General features: G+C 30.1%; 2 protein-coding genes across 2 annotated transcripts; one reads left to right on the forward strand and one right to left on the reverse strand.

Moving 5' to 3' along the window:
- The first annotated feature begins 15023 nt into the window (after positions 1-15023).
- Positions 15024-15779, forward strand: LOC105621762 (NHP2-like protein 1 homolog). The gene has a single exon (XM_012203221.1). It carries the CDS (start codon positions 15024-15026, stop codon positions 15402-15404), a length of 381 nt encoding a protein of 126 aa, XP_012058611.1. The 3' UTR covers positions 15405-15779.
- Positions 15780-16794: 1015 nt separating this feature from the next.
- On the reverse strand, positions 16795-19421 carry LOC105621774 (chitobiosyldiphosphodolichol beta-mannosyltransferase). The gene is made up of 6 exons (XM_012203231.1): positions 19148-19421; positions 18664-19006; positions 18401-18588; positions 18150-18323; positions 17783-17897; positions 16795-17156 (listed from the first exon to the last, which is right to left on the reverse strand). The coding sequence occupies exons 1-6, from the start codon at positions 19419-19421 to the stop codon at positions 16937-16939; spliced, it is 1314 nt and encodes a 437-aa protein (XP_012058621.1). The 3' UTR covers positions 16795-16936.
- Between the last annotated feature and the right edge of the window lie 383 nt (positions 19422-19804).

The raw sequence follows: 19804 nt of genomic DNA on the forward strand, positions 1-19804 counted from the left end.
ATACAATATATAAGGTTTACAAATAAGTTCTGACCTCTCCGAATTAATCAACTGTAACTTTAATAATAACTATAAATTTAAATCTTTTTCCCGCTGCTCTGGGGATTCGTAGTACCAACCTTTAGATAAAAAAAAATTACATATGGAAACCTTGCTAGACAACAAACTTTAAGGCCGGTACTCATAATTAGATCTTATATTCAAGGCCATCTTAAGTAAGGCGGTCTTAAGAAGACACGAACCAATTAAAAAGCTCATTAGCGTCTTAAGACATTACTTAAGACGATCTTAAAATAAGACTTGATTATGAATACCGACCTAAAAGTGAGCACGATGTCGTCCGACAACTACGTGAGGCATTATTCTGCTTTTCATTTAATTTCATTTAATTTTTAAAAAAAAGTGTTCTCGAAGCGAAAGAAATGATTTGTTCCACTTTAAGAGAAAATATAATGTTTGAAAGTACATGCAAAAGGTGGTACTAAAAAGTTTCGGACGAGTAATTTCGATCTTTCCGATCAATATCAATCAGAAGCGCCAAAAAAAAGTTGAAGATGAGAAATTGGGTCAACTGTTGTAAGAAAATCCTTATCAAACGCAAAAAGGAACTTGCTGAACAATTGGGTGTTACTTAACAAGCGATTTCTCATCGATTGCAGAAATTGGAAAGAATACAGAAAGTTAGTTCCGCACGAAAACTCAACCCAGACAGTAATGCGAGATGCTACGACAGCAGTTTGCCTGTTATCAAGATTTAAGCGGAAGGATTTTCTGTTTAAAATCGTAACTAGTGATGATTGAAAAGTGGATCCTATACGAGAACCCTAAAAGAAAAAAATCATTTACCTTGGAGAACAATCAATGTCAATTGCAAAATTGAATATTCACTCGAAAAAAAATATTATTATGCATTTGGTGAAAGGTCTATACTTTGACCCAGTGAGAAATCGTCAAATCAACATCGACATCGATTTGACGATCTCGATGTCGATTCCATTATCATTTCTCCATTATCATTTCTCACTGGGGAATTGTTAAAATCTAGGAAAACTGTAACGTCTAAGCGTTACCAACAATTGATGCATTTAAGTGACGAAATCAAATGAAAACAACCCTATATCGGACAGGGAACTTGTCAGGTGATACTATTGTACGATAACGCACGATTCCATTCGGCAATGCAACCAAAGAATTAATCTATATTTTAGACTGAGAAATTCTCCATCATGGCGGCTTATTCTTCAGATGGCCTCTGCAGATTTCCACCTCTTTCATTCTTTACAGCATCATCTCGGTGATACGCATTTTTAAACACCCGAAGAGATAAAATCCCATAATTGAATTTATTGAATCAAAACCACCATTGTTCTTCCGAGCAGGGACACCAGCTATCTACGAGATAGCCAAATTGTGTCAAAAGTGATGGAGATTATTTTCAAGACTGACATGTGCTTTGGTTTTATAAATAAAGTTTATTTTTATTTTATAAATAAATAAATATATTTTATTTTTTATAAATAAATTCTGTAAAAAAGGGTCAGAATTTATTTGTAGACCTAATATATATATATATATATATATATATATATATACAGGATGTTCCGTAATTCATCCAACAACAACGCTCATAGGCAGTTAAAGCGAATTAAATTGAATTAAATTATCCTCTGATAAAAAACTGAAAAGTTCTTTATCATTTTGCAATAACTAACAAGATATTATATTTACTAAAAATCGCTGAATTGGTTTTTAATCTTTTTTTTACTTAAATATTATATTTAATATTAAATATAATTTTATAAAAAAAAAAACAGCAAAACAAAAATTATTAAATTTTTCTTATAAAATTCTGAGACTTTTTAAAGAATTTTTTAAGATTTTTTAATATTTAATTTTCTCATATTAGGAATAAGCAAATGCAGTATTAAAAAGTTGATAAAAAATTCTGAAAAAATTCTTAAAATTCTATGAGAAGAAAATATACAATTTTTGTCTCTTACTGTTTTTTTTTTATAGTATTTGAGAAAAAAATTATTGAAGATCAATATTTGATAATTTTTAGTAATTAATATCTTGTTAATTATTGCAAAAATTGCAAAATGATATAGGACTTTTCGATTCAGTTAATTTATTAATCCACTTTATTTCCCTACGAACGTTGTCGATTGAATATCCTATATATAAAATACGTTCAACAGTTAACAAATTGTATTTTTTTACAAAATTTAAATTATTGTAGAAAATAGTTCATGATTAAAAATTTACATTTTTTTTAATTTTTTATATCGATATAAAAAAACTTTGAATCGATGAAAAAAAACAGAATTTGAACAATGAGTTTTCTTCTTCAAATACATATATATGTATAGATATATATATGCGCGCGCGCGCGCGCGCGCGCGCGTGTGTGTGTGTGTGTGTGTGTGTGTGTAGTTCGGTGGTTTTTCGAGCATAAAGGTAAATTTTCATGAACTGCTCAAACCGGCTGTTTTAGCGACAAAAAGGATCATTTTTTACTGACTTTTTTACTGACTGAAACAACCAGTTAGAGCAGCACGTGAAAATTTACCTTAAGGATGCCGATGCATGAATTTTATCGGTGTTTTTTGCTTGTGTCTGGCTCACACAGAAGCTACAGAAGTAGCTCTGCGCAAAAGAAGAAATGGGCCAAATTAAAAACTTTGAAAAAATCGCTTCAAGAATGTTCCAAACTTTAATTTGTTCTTAATTAGAAAATAGAAAATAAAATAGAAAATAGACAAAGAATTATCAAAGAATTAAATTATTATTTTGAAATTTATCGATATAAAAAAATTTTCAAATAAAACAACAACAAAAACAAGATTTAAACGATGATTTTTTTTTCGATCGAGATATTCTATATATAGTGATGCCAGAAAATTACAAGATATTTTCTATTACTTATTTAATAAATAAATATTATAAAAACATTATTAAAACAAAAGGATAAAAATATATCTTTTCAAATATATGCGCTCCAATATTATAATATCGATCGCGTTTATATAGCTCGATTTACATTGAAGTCAACATCGATGTTATAAATCTTTCGAAAAACATGGCCAATTACAATCAATTCATTCTTCAGTGGAATAACTATGATTAGTCAGTTTCATAACATCGATGTTATAACTTCGGCCATCGATAAAGACTGTCCGTCCTGAATAAATTTTCATAACTACAATGGGACCCGGGGGCCCGGGGGGCTCAGAGATAATTGAAGAATGACAACAATTAATAAAATTCGTGATTTTTAATATAAATATAATTTAATATAAATATAATTTAATATAAATATTTAATATAAATATTTAAATAATACATTAACAAATTAAAAATAAGAAAAGAGAAGTAGGAGTCAGCGCAGTATTTGGTGCGCAAATATAACAATAGATATGTTTAAAAGTCCATTTTTAATATAAAAGAATATAATGTCCGTATAATGTCCGTACGCGTTTCGACTTACTTCAAATTATTCTCAATCTATCCTATACAAGTAGTGCATCAACTATGATGTCAAACATATCAAAGAGATTCCTTAGATTCATCCCAGTTTACTGGCCAGAAAGAAACAAGTAATTTTTATGAAGTAAAGCAAATTGATGCAACTTGCATACACATACAAAAATAGAAAATTGTAGACGAACTATAAATGTTGGAGCATTGTTATTTCCAGTTAATCAGTGTATATTCTTCATTACATTAAGATTAAAGGTTCAGTTTTCGTTTTGACTGGACTATAATTAATATCAAAATTTTCTTTCCTTCTTGTTTCTCTTTCTTTGCGATTAACATTCTAAGTGTATTCAAAGTTATCCATTAATTTCAATATAATTGACACATTCGCTGAATGATCAAAGACTATCTAAGTAACACGGTCTAACTATGTTCGCTGCAACAGCAAAAATGTGAGTACAATGTTCTGCCAGCCTTAATTACAATTATTTGGCAGCCACAGTTATTTTAGCTGTATTAATAGCTATGCAATCAGTATGACAGCTAATAAAAAAGTAAAAATACAGTCACAGCTATTTTGATTGTATTGATAGCTGTACAGTTGCTGTGACAATTAGTAGAAAAATCAAAATGCAGCTATTTTGACTGTAAAAGCATATACGATAATTTTACAGTCAAAATAGCTGTCATCTTTTCGAAGATTCATTTCTTTTCGAGCCGGGGGCCAAAATAAAAGTCCTTTCTTTTCTCAACTCTAGAATACAACGCATAAATTTAATTCATCATCTTTCATCGTTTCTATTATACATTAAATTTTACATTATTATACATTAAAAATTTTTTTTATAGCAAATAGAAGCAGTAAGTTTTGTAGATGTATTAGGTTATATCGTCGTAATCAGTGTATTCGTCTCCATGCGCCATGGATAATATTATAGCATTTTCTCTTGGCTGCTCTATAATCCACCAGTACAACACTCAGACAGTGTTTCTTTGGCTGATGATAACAAGGCACATAAACATGAGTATTCGCATATCCGTCATTTTTATTCCTTTCCCCACTCCTTGCCTTTGTTTCCATTCCTCCGCTGAGCTGAGCGATTATGGTCGTTATAGTTGTTATAAGTTATAGCGTCTAAGCTGTTGAAAATCTTGTAGCTTCGTATTTATGTATTTCTGCATTTCGAAATTTTATCATAAGACTAAAAGACGAAAAGAAGGATATAAAAAAACTGAAATGTTATATATTAACGAAGGCAAAAAAATTTATAAAATGCCTTGTTGCGTTACGGTAAATTATATCAATAGATTAGAAAAAGGTATTATTTAAATTTCCTGCGGATAATATTCGTCGACAACTTGCTGTATTGCTATAAAATAAATGCATGACTTGTGAATAAATATCACTACACTTCGCAGAGAAATTTAAATCTTTTTCTTCAAATTGACATACATATTTGGTACCTCTAGAAATAACCTGAACACCAGATACTCTTCAGATCTTGCACTAATATTACGATAGATATTCAATTGATTATGAGAGCAAAAATGGAATGAAAAGAGCTACAAAATTTCAAACAACAAATATAAATCATAAATGACTACTCGTCACAGCTCAGTGATGGATGGGGACAGAAAGGAGTGAGAAAAGGAATAAAAATGGTGAACACGAGTATCTACGTTTCTAGTACTCTAGTGATAGAACTCAATCAATGTAACGTGTTTCCGTGGTTATAGTGCAATGCAAATTTTATGCACGAAGTGGGGTTTTGCTACACGATCTCAAAGAGACAGTATAGAGCCAATGTGATATTAAATATTTGAAAATGATCATTTTGAAGCTTCATGGTGGTTGTAACAACCTTTCCGCAGCAAAATAATTGCACAACCAAACGACTATGACATCATTTTCCCAGTCAGAAATGATAATGAAATCGACGTTTGATGCTTTCGTTGAATCGACATCGATTCGATGTCGGTTGTAGTCGGTGTGCTGACCTTCATAATGTGTGGGAAGGTCATCGAAGGTGAATGGTCTATTTTAATTTTAATAGCTTCTCAATGGGCAATGATCTGTTGAAAGTATCCAATGGTCATTCAGGATGACTTTACAATATAAATCAGTATCATTTTAATTTTTTTGGATTGCTTTGTGATGCGTGATGGGTGACTATAATTTTCCGAAGATTGTTCGGTGTGATGATCTTCATAATGTGTGGGAGAGTCAAAGTCATCCGAGATGAATTTGTCCTTTGATGTCACTAAGAATCATTACCTTGAGCAATATATGTCACGGTCAGCGTCATCGGATTTGAATTCCCAATTTTTAATATCTTTTTAATATGATATGGGTGACTGCTAAACCTTCCGAAGGTTGCAGGAAATATAGTGAGAAGATAAAGAATATATCGTATGTCATCAGATCTATGTTAATAAGTAATAATTCTAGATTGAAAAAAAAGGAATAAAAAAATAAAAGTTATCGTTATATTTAAAATATGATGAAAAGGCTATTCAAAATTTACATATAATTATAGTTTATATATAATAAAGAACTAAGACAAATTAAAAATAACAAACGGTGTTTCAAGCCCAATTGGATCATTCTTAAAGTTATAATTACAAAAAAAATGAGAAGTATATATATATATATATATATATATAAAATAACGGTTTTAAACTGATCGATAAAGAGAATAAAAAAAATATATGTACAGACTTCTAATGGATATATACTACCATTATAAAGCTAACATTACGTTCCAGTTGATGTAGCGCGTGTCATTGAATATACTTAAAATAAAAATAGGCCCCTCCATCGCCCGTTCGTGAGAATGCAACCACATTTTTTTCGTCTCTCTGAACATTATCTTTGACATAAAAATTTATGGACATAGAAATGGAAGTTTTTTTGGTTTTTAATTTCTTAAATCATCGTATTCCAATTGATTATTTTGAAAGCTGCCATAAAGTATTCAACACTTTCGCTCCAAGAGGGAAGTGCCTTAAGGATTGCAACGCAAAAATAAAAAATGCTTGGAAATAGTAGCGCAGAGAATTATTTTGCATAGTCAGAGTATTTAATTTTGCAATCTTAAACGATTTAGGGGTAAATATGTCTGTTCGTTCCTAGAGGGAAGTGCCCTAAGGGTTGCAGCGTAAAAATCGAAAATGCTTGGAAATAGTAACGCATAAATTAGAGAATTATTTTGCATAGTCAGAGTATTTAATTTTGCAATTATAAACGACTTAGGGATAAATATGACTGTTCGAATTTTTGCTAAACGGAACGAGCATCTAATTCGGCGATTAGATATCCTTAAATAATATTAAAAAACAAATTTTGATTGTTTTTTTTGTTTACGCAATAATTATTATTTATTTTTTGTTTATTATTATTATTATTATTTATTTTTTTGTATTGAGGGAGCTAACTTAATATTAAGTTCTCACTCCCTCGCCCATAATTTTTTTCTGCCAATTCGAGCACCTAATTTCGCACCTAATTAACACCTAATTAGCACCTAATTAGCACCTAATTTTGGTGTTAGAATTTATTTATCGCTGGTGGGGGCTAACTTAACAGGGATGAATTTTGCTCATATCTCGCAGAATATACTTTCAAAATTATAAATATAAATATACAGAATATCCCGTAAGTTTTTGTTAACCATTTGGGTAGAACTGTAAGATTAATACTGTTTTTTTACAATACTACAAAATTTAAAAAAATTCTCAGAATTTTATGAGAAGAAATTAAATAACTTTTATCTCTTATTGTTATTTCCGTGAAGTTGATAATACTTCAGTAAAAAATTATTTAAAACCAATATATTCGGCGATTTTTAGTTAATTAATATCTCTTAATCATTGCGAAAATTGCAAAATAGTAAAGGACTTTTCGACTCAGTTTAGTTCGCTCTGTCTAAAAAGCGATTGACAAAAACTTACGGGATACTCTGTGTATATACATGAATATCATCTGAAAATTTTTTGATGACGTGTTAAGATCGACGTCGAATACATGTCCATTTAATGAACGTTAATGTGATTTAATTTATTATGAATCACATTAATATCTCACCTTATGTAATGCATACAACTTTATGAAATAGCTTCCATTAAGGATCAACAAAGATTATATGTAGAATCAGTTCTTTAAAAGCAAGGACTAAAAGTAAAATGAAATGTAAATAAACAAAAAGGCTTCTAAAAGAATAATTTATTTTATATATGCTTGTTTTGTAGCACACTTTCAATTAAAATTATTTTTAATATAAAGAAAATTTAATTGTAAAAAGTTAATTTAAATGTTGTAGGAAGTTTGCTTTTATCAAGCAGCTCTTAAATCATCAATGCAGTTTTTTAAAAATTCTTGCTATTTATTCTATAAATAAATCTTCTCTCTATTTCTAAATTTTGTTTGTAAAGAAATATTTATTTAAAATAGAATAAAAAATTGAGAGCAGGGCAATTAAGAGCATTAATACGCAATAATTGGTGCGAATATCATAAATACATATATTTTGACCGTATCTACTGATCTATTACATAAAATATTTTAAAAATATATGTCACAACCTGTTGGCATTAATATATTCCAGACTTAGCCATCAAATAAATTATTAATTAATTTACACTGTTCAAACTTTAAAGTATATTCAATTATTGGAATAGTAAACATTTAATTCTGTAAATTGACAATATACCGTTGTATTGCTTTCTACAGTCAACGAAAATATCACATATACAGGAAACAGTTTTAAACACTTCTGAGTTACAATAAATACATATATCCGATATCTTTATTCATTCGTTTCAGATTACCTTAAAATCGCTTATTACTAATTATTAAGTTATTTCGCAGATTATTACAGCTTAATAATATCGCGATGATGAGCTCACCATGTCCGTCAGAAAAAAGGGATAATCAATCGGTTGCAAATCGCGATAACATTATTCTGCTGTTCACGCACGCGCTCTTTTAAAGTAATAGAATAACACAGATACAACTAAATTCTGAACAATTGTAAAATTAAAACTCTAGATCTCTAAAAACCTTAAATCAAACTGGGTTTAAATTATATATTCTAACACACAAAGTCAGACAAATGCAATATAGACTTTGCAATGATGGAATAAGCCCTTGGCATCAAAACTGCGATGCGTTCATTGAATAACCGAGAATGCGGTGCTTTAGAAGCTGCGGACACATTGCTAGGGAATCGCTTGTATAGTACAGACAGTGATACCTACATTGTCAATGGATCGACGTTAATGAGATGAGAAACAGAAAAGTTAAAACATTTAATGAAATTAAAGCTCTCGATGAAAATTCTAAGAATATTTATTGTCTGTCTCCCATCGATGATTACTATCCAAGCAGAGGGAATTAGAATCAATTGAATTTATACGATTTTGCCAGATTTTGCCAGATTTTGAGAAATTATGAAACAAATGACGAAGTTAAATGTTACAAATACTTATATCGGGTTTATTTAAAAAAAATGAAAAAAGTGTTATTTAATTAACCATTATCGATTTAATGTAAAAACTGAATCCGAAAAATACTTTTACTCGCTGTTTCTTCTGTTTAAACCGTAAAGAGATTTGAATGAATTCAAAGGTGCATACGAGATTTATACGAATGCCTTTAAGAATTCAGCGTCTGCTTTAAGGTGATGAAATATCACAAAAGACTCGAAGAAATACAGACAGCTTTTGAGTGCGTTGCTGAATTAATCGAGAAGAGTGAAAATAATCTGAAAACAGCAGATACAGATGATGGTTTCTTTGGCAGAAAACACATTCCTGTTTGGAGACTTGTTGCAGTTTCCCTCTATAAGAACAATCTTCGTTTGTTAAAATATCTCGATCAGAGATTCAGAAGTATTTAGGTATCATGGGTGGATCTAATTTGTAGAGATTGTTCGATTGACGACGAACTCTTGATTAATGCGATAAAGATGCGACAACACATATCGTGATATACTTTCTAGAATATGAATAGGTTTGGTAGCGGATCAATCCGTCAATGTCTTCAGTCATCAATGTTCTTCAGTCGAGAAAAATTCATTTCAAAGGAAGTAGTTGCGATAACAGATTGAATGAACTTTGCACTTATATGAATCAATTACCGGTTGATACAATATGTTTATTACCCACGTTATTTGTGCAAGGTTTTAAACATGGTAATGCTCGATAAAATTGACGGCAATGAAATTTTACTGATAGCAGAAAATGATGTCGATTGTGCTCCAGCAATGAAAAAAAAAGTACACAAAATTTTGAAAGACAAAGATGACAAAGTTTTGGAAACAATTGACATTGAAAGAGTAATAGCGATTACAATTGGCGTTAAAATAATGATTCGACGAAACATAATGTAACTTTGGGACTTGTCAATGGAACGATAGGCAATGTAGTTGCAGTTAATCGCTCTGTTGACGGAAATCTTATTAATTCCATTAAAATAATTATTTCGGATAACAAAGAAATCACAATAACGAAAGTAGATATTAAATTCGAAGTATTCCACAAAATGGTGGTACATCGGAAAAAATTTTCATTGTCTCTCAGTTCTAGAATAATTATATAAAAGTCAAGGAATTACGTGTAAAAATGCAATGATGAATCTAAAAACGAGTGTTTAGTGGTCAAGTATATATAGGTTTGTCACGAGTGAGTACACTGGAAGGCCTACATTTGCTAAATTTCAATCCGGTATCCATTAAAGTAAACTCGGGAGCCATTGTAGAATATAATCGATTGAGATTTGTATTCAAAGCTCAGCTACCATAAATCAATTCGTCTAAGAAAAAGACTGCGAAAATTCACGACTGTCGATAGGCCATACCTAATATTATTAATAATGACAGAATTATGATTGCGAGAAAAATACACAGCTTCTGCAATGACGATCATGTTTCACGTTACGTTAATGTAATATTGCAATGTGCGTTTCATTGTGTATGTATCAGGCAACAAATGCTGAAAAATAAAGTATCGAACGCATTGATTGTGCTCGTCGCGAAAAAATAGATTTTATTATTAAAAGTATCATTGAAAAACTTATTGAAAATGAATGGCATTTTCAATAATATTTTATAGCAAGCTAAATGAATTTTTGCCAATGATAATATTTTATCACTGAGAATTTTTATCACTGGCTAGTAATGTTTTCAATGATACATTAATTTTATAGTTTGCTAAAATATTATTATTGATTAATATCTTATTCCAGAATACACATCATAAAATTATGATAAAAAAAAAGTTTTTCTCTAAATTTAGGAATTAATTTTATAGTGCTTCGAAGCGGTTATCCATCCGGTTGCATACTACCATCCGCTATTCTTGACTTCTGAAATCATATGGAAACCACTGCGATAAACCACGAACACTTATATAATCATGGAGCTATGATACATCTGTTCAATATATAGTCCTGATAGAAATTTGTCCAATTTAACTGAACATCCAGTCAGCTATCCAATATTTAATTTTAATGTTATAACGACTATTTTTAGGCTAGGACACTATACTTTTATAGTACCAGTTATCATGTATATCATCTTTGACTAGAGATCTCCACAGTCTTTCTCTTCTGTCGATAATAGTACGCCATATTGATACGGTACAGATTATGTACCATGATGTACTTAAACAGTATGCAGTATAGATATAGTGTTATGTTGTACTATCATCACTTTTTGTATCATATAGTTACGTCGTATACTGCCACCTCGTGACAGTACAATAACAGTATGGTAGCGATATTTTGTGCGTGGATACTGTGGGATATCGCACGCTTGGTTATCTGAGATATTAACAGCGTAAAATTTAAATGATTATCTGATAATATATTATCATGAAAAATAATAATTGATATATTATTAAAGGTGGCAGTTCAAAGTGAACATATAAAGTGTATCCTCAAAAATTTCAACCTTTAAAAATTAAATGATTATCTAATAATATATATTACCATGATAAGTAACTGATATATTATTGAAGGTGCCAGTTCAAAGTGAACTGATACATAAAGTATATATTATCTAAATTTAATATAATATATTATTATGAAAAGTAACTCATATGTTATTGAAGTTGCGAGTTCAAAACATACAAGTAAAACAGATTACAATTTGATTCTAGAAAATAAGTGCGACATGTTATTCTTAGTGCACAGAATATAAAAGTCGTTTATTGAAATTTGATTTGAAATTTATACTAGCCCATAATGAAAAATAATTGCTTGTAATTTCAGAGTACCAATTTGTTAATGACTCGGAAAAAGAACATGGCGGCCTGCTCTCAAAAAACTTTGACGAATTTCTCGATGTCCATTTAGAAATAATGTCGAAGTTTTACAGAGTAATTGAGAGAATGGGTAGAATGAAGGCACAATTCTATTTAGACTCTTTTTCAGGAAATTAGCTTTATTATATAATATTGATCGCAATAAAGAAATAACTGTAACATGTAACATCTTAAGGACATTACATAAATTTATTTGATACTGTACCCATTTGTATATAATAAAAAAAGTAGCAAATTATTTTAATTTTTATTAAAATTAAGATTTTATAATTAGACCTTTATTCCGCCCCCCCCCCCTCCCATCTCCTCAATTATTACAACACTTAAAGTACGATTACGAAAAGTATTACATTAGAACGGTATTTTCAAAAGCTCTATAATGAAGTGAATATATATTATGTCAAACAATCAATAAACTTTTTAACCGTATAGCTTCTTTCTACTTGACTCGAGAACTTTTTATTTATGAATTTTGGGTTTACTTAATATTTGCTCGGTTCAGGCAATAAGGCAACATTTTTTGATCAATAAATTACTCGCTGAAAATACGGTACAAACTCAAAATCGGAAATTGATACGAAAATTCGAAATTTTATTAAAGAAAGAAAATTGGAAACTTTTAATCTGAATCATTTTCATAACTCTTTTATTTCAATACTCCATCCATCGAAAGTTTTTTGAGAGCAGGTCACTATGTTCTTTTTCCGAGTCATTAACAAATTGGTACTCTGGAATTACAAGCAATTATTTTTCATTGTATGGGCTAGTATAAATTTCAAATCAAATCTCCATAAACGACTTTTATATACAATATATTTTGTGCTCAAGCAAACGAGAATGGATTGAAATGAATCGAAATGGATTCAGATTTTCAGAAAATTGATTCACGAATGTTAAAATGAATGCTTTTCAATCCTGAATGCATTTTTATTCATTTATAGAAATTGAAGCATATCTCTATGCCGTGGTAATATATTGTTATATTTGCGCACCAAGTCCATGCTGATTACTATTTTCTCTTACATTCTTGTTTTTAATTTGTTAAAGGAGTCCCTTAATATTAATTAAACATTATGAAATTCAATTTTTTATTATATAAATACTGTATACATAAGTATGCACTTTTAATGCTATAATATCTTATAGATTGCCAAAAAATTACAATTTTTTCTCTGCGTAGCTATTATCTCTATTGATAATTAAACTCGGATGGTAACATTAAAATTACAATTTTTAATAAAAATCGAGTATTATATTAAGTTTTAAATATTAGGTATGGGAAAAAATTCATGCCGTTTTTTTAATGCCATCTAACGGGAAAAACGTCACGAACTTTTTCCCACACCTAATATATGTAATAACATATTTACAAAACTAATAAATCGTGAAATTAGTACTGTTATTAGATTTTTTTTACTCTTCCCAGCAAACGAAAATGGATTAAAATGATTTGAAATGGATTTAGATTTTCAGAAATATTGATTCATGAATATTAAAATGAATGCTTTTCAATCCTGAATGCATTTTTATTCATTTATAGGAATTGCATGGAGTATATCTCTATGCCTTTTAATCTAAAAATAATATTAGTTTTTTCTGTGCACAAAAAACACATTATGAATATTCAATTCAACTGTTTAATTCAAAATTTTAACTAGAAAATGCAATTTTTCAATCCAATTGCATTCAATTGAATCTAATTGAATCCAATTGAATCCAATTAAATAAAAAAAATATTCGCTATTTAAAATTTATTTTGTGCATTCAGAAAAATTTCAATTCATTTTAATCCATTCTCATTTGCTGGTTAATAATTCAAATTTTAATAGGTACGCGAATTTCCATAAGCGCCGATCTCTCTTTATGTCTTTAATAGTATTTCATCGGTACTTCGGCGTAAATCGATCAGTCGTATAAATGTTTTGTAAAAGTTTCTGCTTATCGTCGGTTTAGCCAGCGATGAGATACTATGAAAGACCGATATCCTTACGGGAGTTCGTGTCTTTGAGAATATTGAGAAATGATTAAGAATTAAAAATTGATAATATTGTATTAATTTTATAATTTATTAATTTAGTAGACATATTTATACATTTAGAACTCAATAATATTCGGTTTTTCTTTAAAATTGTGATTTCAGTATTATCGTAAGTTTGATTATCAACAGAAATGATAACTGCAGAGAAAAAATTGTAATTTTTCTGCAATAGGATATTATAGCTTTACAAATACACATTTATTTATGGAACATTATATTTATTTATATAAAAAATTATGATTTAATAATGCATGAGCCAAATATTTATGTTAATAATAGCAAATTTGTATCAATTGTCGATAATGTCAGCGTTCTTCAATTATCTCTGGGTCCTTTTTATACCGCCGAAAATTTGTTCGGGGTTGACAGTCTTTAATAGTATCTCGTCGGTGGTTTAGCTTATGCACAATTTAGTTCATGCACTTTACGCTAGATCACATGGATGTTTGTGCTTTCCGTTTACCGGTCATTATCGTCTTCCGCGTGCTTCCGCGGACCTCTGTTTTAAGACCCGTGTGGCAGTGCGTGGTTGTGAATAATTTTCGTTAGAAATATACAACAATATATAGTAAAATCAAGAAATTTGAGTTGCATATAACCAAAGTCGTTGACTATTTAAGAGAAAAGTGTGATAGAAAGAAACGATCAAGGTATTCCTTTAGAGGACAGACTTTGTTTCGAGGCATCTTATGAAAGCTAGGAAAAAGGCGAAAGAAAAAAATAAAGTGCAATACTGTGCTTTAAAAGTAATCGTAAAGAAGAATTAAAAAAGAACAGATAAAGCTTGATTGGCGATTATACGGTGAGTAGTGTTTGACACAATACTTGTTGCACAAAATTTATCGCGATACGCACAATTGTTGTTTGTGGTTAGTTTTCCCACGTGGATGTATTGTGAATTGTTTGTATATTTGAGGACATTTTTCAGTAAGATACAGTATATCATTACATCCTTGTTTATCAACGTCAAACAAAGATTAAGTGGTTCATTGTAATTACATAATGTCTTTTCTGAAAAATATTCCGATATTAGCTGTACAGGCTCTGCTACAAAAGTCTAGTGTCAGTTTTAATATTATCCCGAAAAAAGTTTATATACACGCATGTCAGTGGACAAATTAGTAAACTTTTCTCTTTATCAAGATGCTCCAAATACATCATATTGATTTTTGGATTTCTTTTTCAGATGGATGAAGTATCACCAAAGGCATATCCACTGGCAGATGCATCGCTGACCATAAAGATATTGAATTTGGTGCAGCAGGCATTGAGTTATGGTCAACTGAAGAAAGGAGCAAACGAGGCTACAAAATCCTTGAATCGTGGCTTGTCTGAATTTATAGTGATGGCTGCAGATACCCAGCCACTGGAGATTCTACTCCACTTGCCATTATTGTGCGAAGACAAGAATGTACCCTATGTTTTCGTGCGGAGCAAGCAGGCCTTAGGACGAGCTTGTGGTGTTTCGAGACCAGTGGTAGCCTGTTCAGTATTGGTCAATGAAGGCTCGCAATTAAAACCACAGATCAAAGCCATACAACAAGAGATTGAGAGGCTTTTAATCTAAATGATGTCTATCTATTTGTTATTTTTAATACCTCATTATTAGTAACACATAATGTAAATCTTTATTGCTACTCAAATTGATGTGTTTAGCGAATAGTTTGAATGAGCGCTTATTGCTATTGTATATGTATATTTTTTTAGATTTGAGGATTTAGATCTGATGAATCTAAAGATTTACTCCAATCAAAGGCAATACTTACTGAACACTCATTCAGTCGATGTGTTCGCTGAATGCATCCAATATTTGACATGCACGAAACAGTTTTACTGTGCTATATTTATAAAAAAAAAATCTATATTCAATCTCTTTTACGTATGGAATTTTTTTGTATACAAGATAAACTTAAAACATTAATAAAAAGTCCAAACAAAACAAGATTGTTTTCTACATATACATATTATAAAAAAGGAAACTTTGAAAATAATTGAACGCTTGAATCATTAAATTCTTATACTAAGAAGTTAAATTGGTATACTAAGAAAAAATGAGGTCCTTTTTTGGAGTAGATAGATGTATATAAGCGCATCATCCTACCTATCATAACTCGCAGATAACACACTTATTTACATTTATCTATTCCAAAATAGGACTTTATTTTTGCTCTTCAGTGTACAGCTAATTTACTCAAGTCTTTTAAAAGTTAACATCAACATTTTAATTTAAAATAAGTAATTATTATCATACATTTAAGAGTGTGATCTACTTAACACTATAAATACTTCAAAGCTGTATGATTGATCAATTTGTAAAATGTTTTCTTTTAAATTTTAGTCAATGAATTGCAGCATCAAGTAAATCGCACCATAAAGCTGGGAACAAAGACTTGTATAAGGCATAAGAGATTCAACCAAGCAGAATATGAAATGAAAAACTTTAATTAATTGATTCTCTTACATCTTATGCAGCGTTAAACAAAAATAATGCTTCTGTGCTTACAGTTTAAGTGTTTACACTAATTCTTACTTATTTTTACATAGTCTGAAGAATGTAAGTGTATTGCTGACCTTACTGTAACAAAAAAATTATGTAATGAATTACTAACATTGATTCGACAAATGTATTATGCGGAGAGAAGTATGTTATTCATCGGACTGATGGATGTGATAAGCTCGATGAAACAAAATGTAGTGGAATTTATCGTACTTGCCGAAAATGCAACGCATTTGATGGAACCATTGGATTTTCTCACACCTTTGACAAAATTAGCAGAGACAAAAGAAATACCTTACATTTATATATGTAAGAAAGAGCAACTTGGTCAAGCATGTTGTTTATCTACTGGTATAAGTGTTGTTGCGATCAAGATTGGATCTTCTTATTTCTCTGAGAAACTTAAAGATATCAAACATATAATAATAAGTATGACGCCAAAAAAATCATCAACTATAAATTTGTAACGTTAATGGTTCATATTTTTACAAATTAACATCTTATACTTTATTATACATTATAAAACATAATAAAATATTCTTACATATTAATATAATAAATGTCCCAGTTTATGAAAATACAATGGAACAGTATAATCAAAATCACTTTTGAAAATAAGGCAATACATTTAACTTCCAGTTACTGTGCCAATCATTACAATTCTGCTGAGATGTAAACATGTTCTCTTGAAACTTTTCACGTAATTGTTGTTGGGTCTTGTTATTGGGGAAATCTTGAAACCACATCTTCAATTGTTCAGCCAGCTCTTTTTCGTCAGCAAATACCAAACTATTCTCATTGTGTTTTACCAATTCTGACAAGCTAAACAATAAGATGCATTCTTTCTCTTAGTAAGCAGATCTACTGATATATACATAATGTCTCAGAAATAAGATAGGAGCCGCATTGGGGGCATAGGATGGATCGAAGCAAACAAAAAAGTCTGATATCATTTTGATATATTCATCACATTTTGAGATATTCATTGTAGTTTCGAACGCCACCGCCGTCGCTGTCGAGCGAAGTGCGATGGGCTACGAATTCGCGCGACATAATTTCACCATACATTGACTTACAAGTTTCCTTTTTTTAATTCGAAAACTACAACGAATATTTCAAAATGATATCAAGATTTTTTTGTTCCCCTTGACTTATTCTATACTCCCAATGTTATTTCTTCTCCTCCTTCTATCTTATTTCTGAGACATTCTGTATATAGTAATGTTACATTAATCGTATCACAATATGAAAGTAGGAAAAGGAGGGCAAAAGGTGATTTTATAATAAGAAAAAGGAAAAATTGATGAATTTGAAGAAAAGAGAGAGATTTATACAAAAAGAGGAAGAGGATATAATATACTCGAAATTAATAATAAGGATGAGGATCATATTATCGGTATATGGAGAGCAAAGAAAAAAAAATTAGAAGGATAATACTAATACAATACCAATTAAAATTGTATGCGCAAACTGGTAAACGACAGCCAAACATGTCGACAACTTTCATTGGTAAATCCAGTCCACTGGATGAGGTGTGAAGACACACACCTAAGTCTGCACTAGCTATTTTAAAGATAAAAAGTATTTAAAGTATTCTATAAAAATATTTTATAAATGATTATATTATATCAACTCTACCTAAAATCACTATAATTAAAAAATTCTAAAAGATAAAAAATGTTCATATACTAAAACTTATACTGATACATAAAGTAGATGAAGTCATTAAATATTAGAAAATTTTTAATAAAATATTAATAAAAAATAAATTTCATTTTTTAATTAGCAATATGCAGAAATATGGATATGTTATACCTAATATTTTGGGATATTCCTCATTCTTGAGCCATGGTGTCTTTATTTCAACATGTTTCCATTTTTTTAAATCAATGATTGCCATATAAAAATCCTTTAATGGTCCTTTCCCTGTTATTACGCAAACCAAATCTGGTAAGTTTAACTTGCCATTTTCACACGTGTTCTCATATTCTATAAAAAAATATTACAAATGTAATCCTTTTAAATTATCACAAAATTATTAAATATATCCTTATTAAGATTCACACCTTGTAATGCATTTAGCAAAATTGAGAAATCTTCATCTTCAGTCCAACTAGTACTGGATACAATAAAACCAGATCTGGGCGGTATATATATATCATATGTTTCAGCTAATTTTTGCAAAAACTCATTCTTCTCTGTTAAAGTTATTGGATGAAGTTTATCTGTTGGTCTATCATATAAAACCTTTGCTCTGTAATAAAAAAAGTTCATTAATTGTACTTATTTGTTATTAAAATATAATATAAATATAACAACTAACACTTACTGGATAGTCCATTTCTTTTCCAAATCTTCCTTCATTGCTTTGCTGACACAGAAATTATTCTTTGCTCTGCAACCAAAGATTATCTCGATATTTTTTGATAATCTAACTAAGATATGGTTTTCTCCTAAATTCAATGCCATGATTGAATGGGCATAATTATGCCAATCAATAGTAAATTGTGCCTCTGTTAGAACACAATAAAACCAGCATATTGGAATGGTTGGTATTGCAGGTGGATTCTGTGTTATTACTGAATCTGATAGGCGTTTACGAAGCAATAACCATAAAAGATCAGCCGTTTGCCATATCACTTTTATTATGTAACAAAAAAAACGTGGCAATTCTGAAATAATAACAAGAATGCAATTGTTATAAAAATCTATAAACAAATATAAAAAGGTTGAAAAACAGATCAAAACGTAAATTATATAAAAAGGATCATGAGGAAATCTGTAACAAGATAATAATAATATCCAATTCGTACTATTTCGTAACTCAGGAGGCAGTCGCAGATAGTGAATCTGTATGCGCGCATTTTCACTGATTTCCCTAATCGGTGATGAGCCGGGATAACCTATAACATCCACAGTGAAACCTTCTCGGGCGAAGGAAATCGCATGATATTGCATTCGCGGACTTCTGCCAATGTCACCAAGTACCAACACGCAAACATTATTACCGGATTTGAATTTGTTCAGGTAGAATTTACGCACAACAAAAAGAATCAGCGGGAATAGTAGGAATATAAGCATCAACATTTCGAATGAGAACGGAACACGACAAAACAATTAATTCGCGCGGAACCAATAAGAGAACCAATAAGAATCGTGATCACATAGTGGAATCATTCCACTATGGATAATCAAAGATTTAAAAATCAATAGACGCATTCATCGACGAGATATTAAAGACGATCGGCGCTTATGAAAATTCGCGTGCTTAAAATTTAAATCGTTAAGATCCGGTTACACCAACGTTACTTTAATTTTAAGCGAGGTTTAAAACTCTTTGTTCCTTTGTTCTTTTTTCAGTTTTAAAACGAGATAGAGTTTTAAGTCTCGCATAAAGTCAAACGTTAGTAACCGAGCCTGAGTAAGAAATTAATAAATACAATACTAATTTCATGATTATTAGTTTCGTA

Source organism: Atta cephalotes (assembly GCF_000143395.1).
Source record: "Atta cephalotes unplaced genomic scaffold scaffold00002, whole genome shotgun sequence".
Taxonomy (NCBI): domain Eukaryota; kingdom Metazoa; phylum Arthropoda; class Insecta; order Hymenoptera; family Formicidae; genus Atta; species Atta cephalotes.

Bases quoted from the DNA above. Each gene is read 5' to 3' on its own strand.
- LOC105621762 (XM_012203221.1), top strand. From the start codon at position 15,024: ATGGATGAAGTATCACCAAAGGCATATCCACTGGCAGATGCATCGCTG.
- LOC105621774 (XM_012203231.1), bottom strand. From the start codon at position 19,421: ATGTTGATGCTTATATTCCTACTATTCCCGCTGATTCTTTTTGTTGTG. The intron at 17,898-18,149 runs GTATAACATATC...TCTTTAAAATAG, and splicing joins GGAATATCCCAAAATATTAG to CTAGTGCAGACTTAGGTGTG. The intron at 17,157-17,782 runs GTATTGTATTAG...CTTATTGTTTAG, and splicing joins TGCGCATACAATTTTAATTG to CTTGTCAGAATTGGTAAAAC.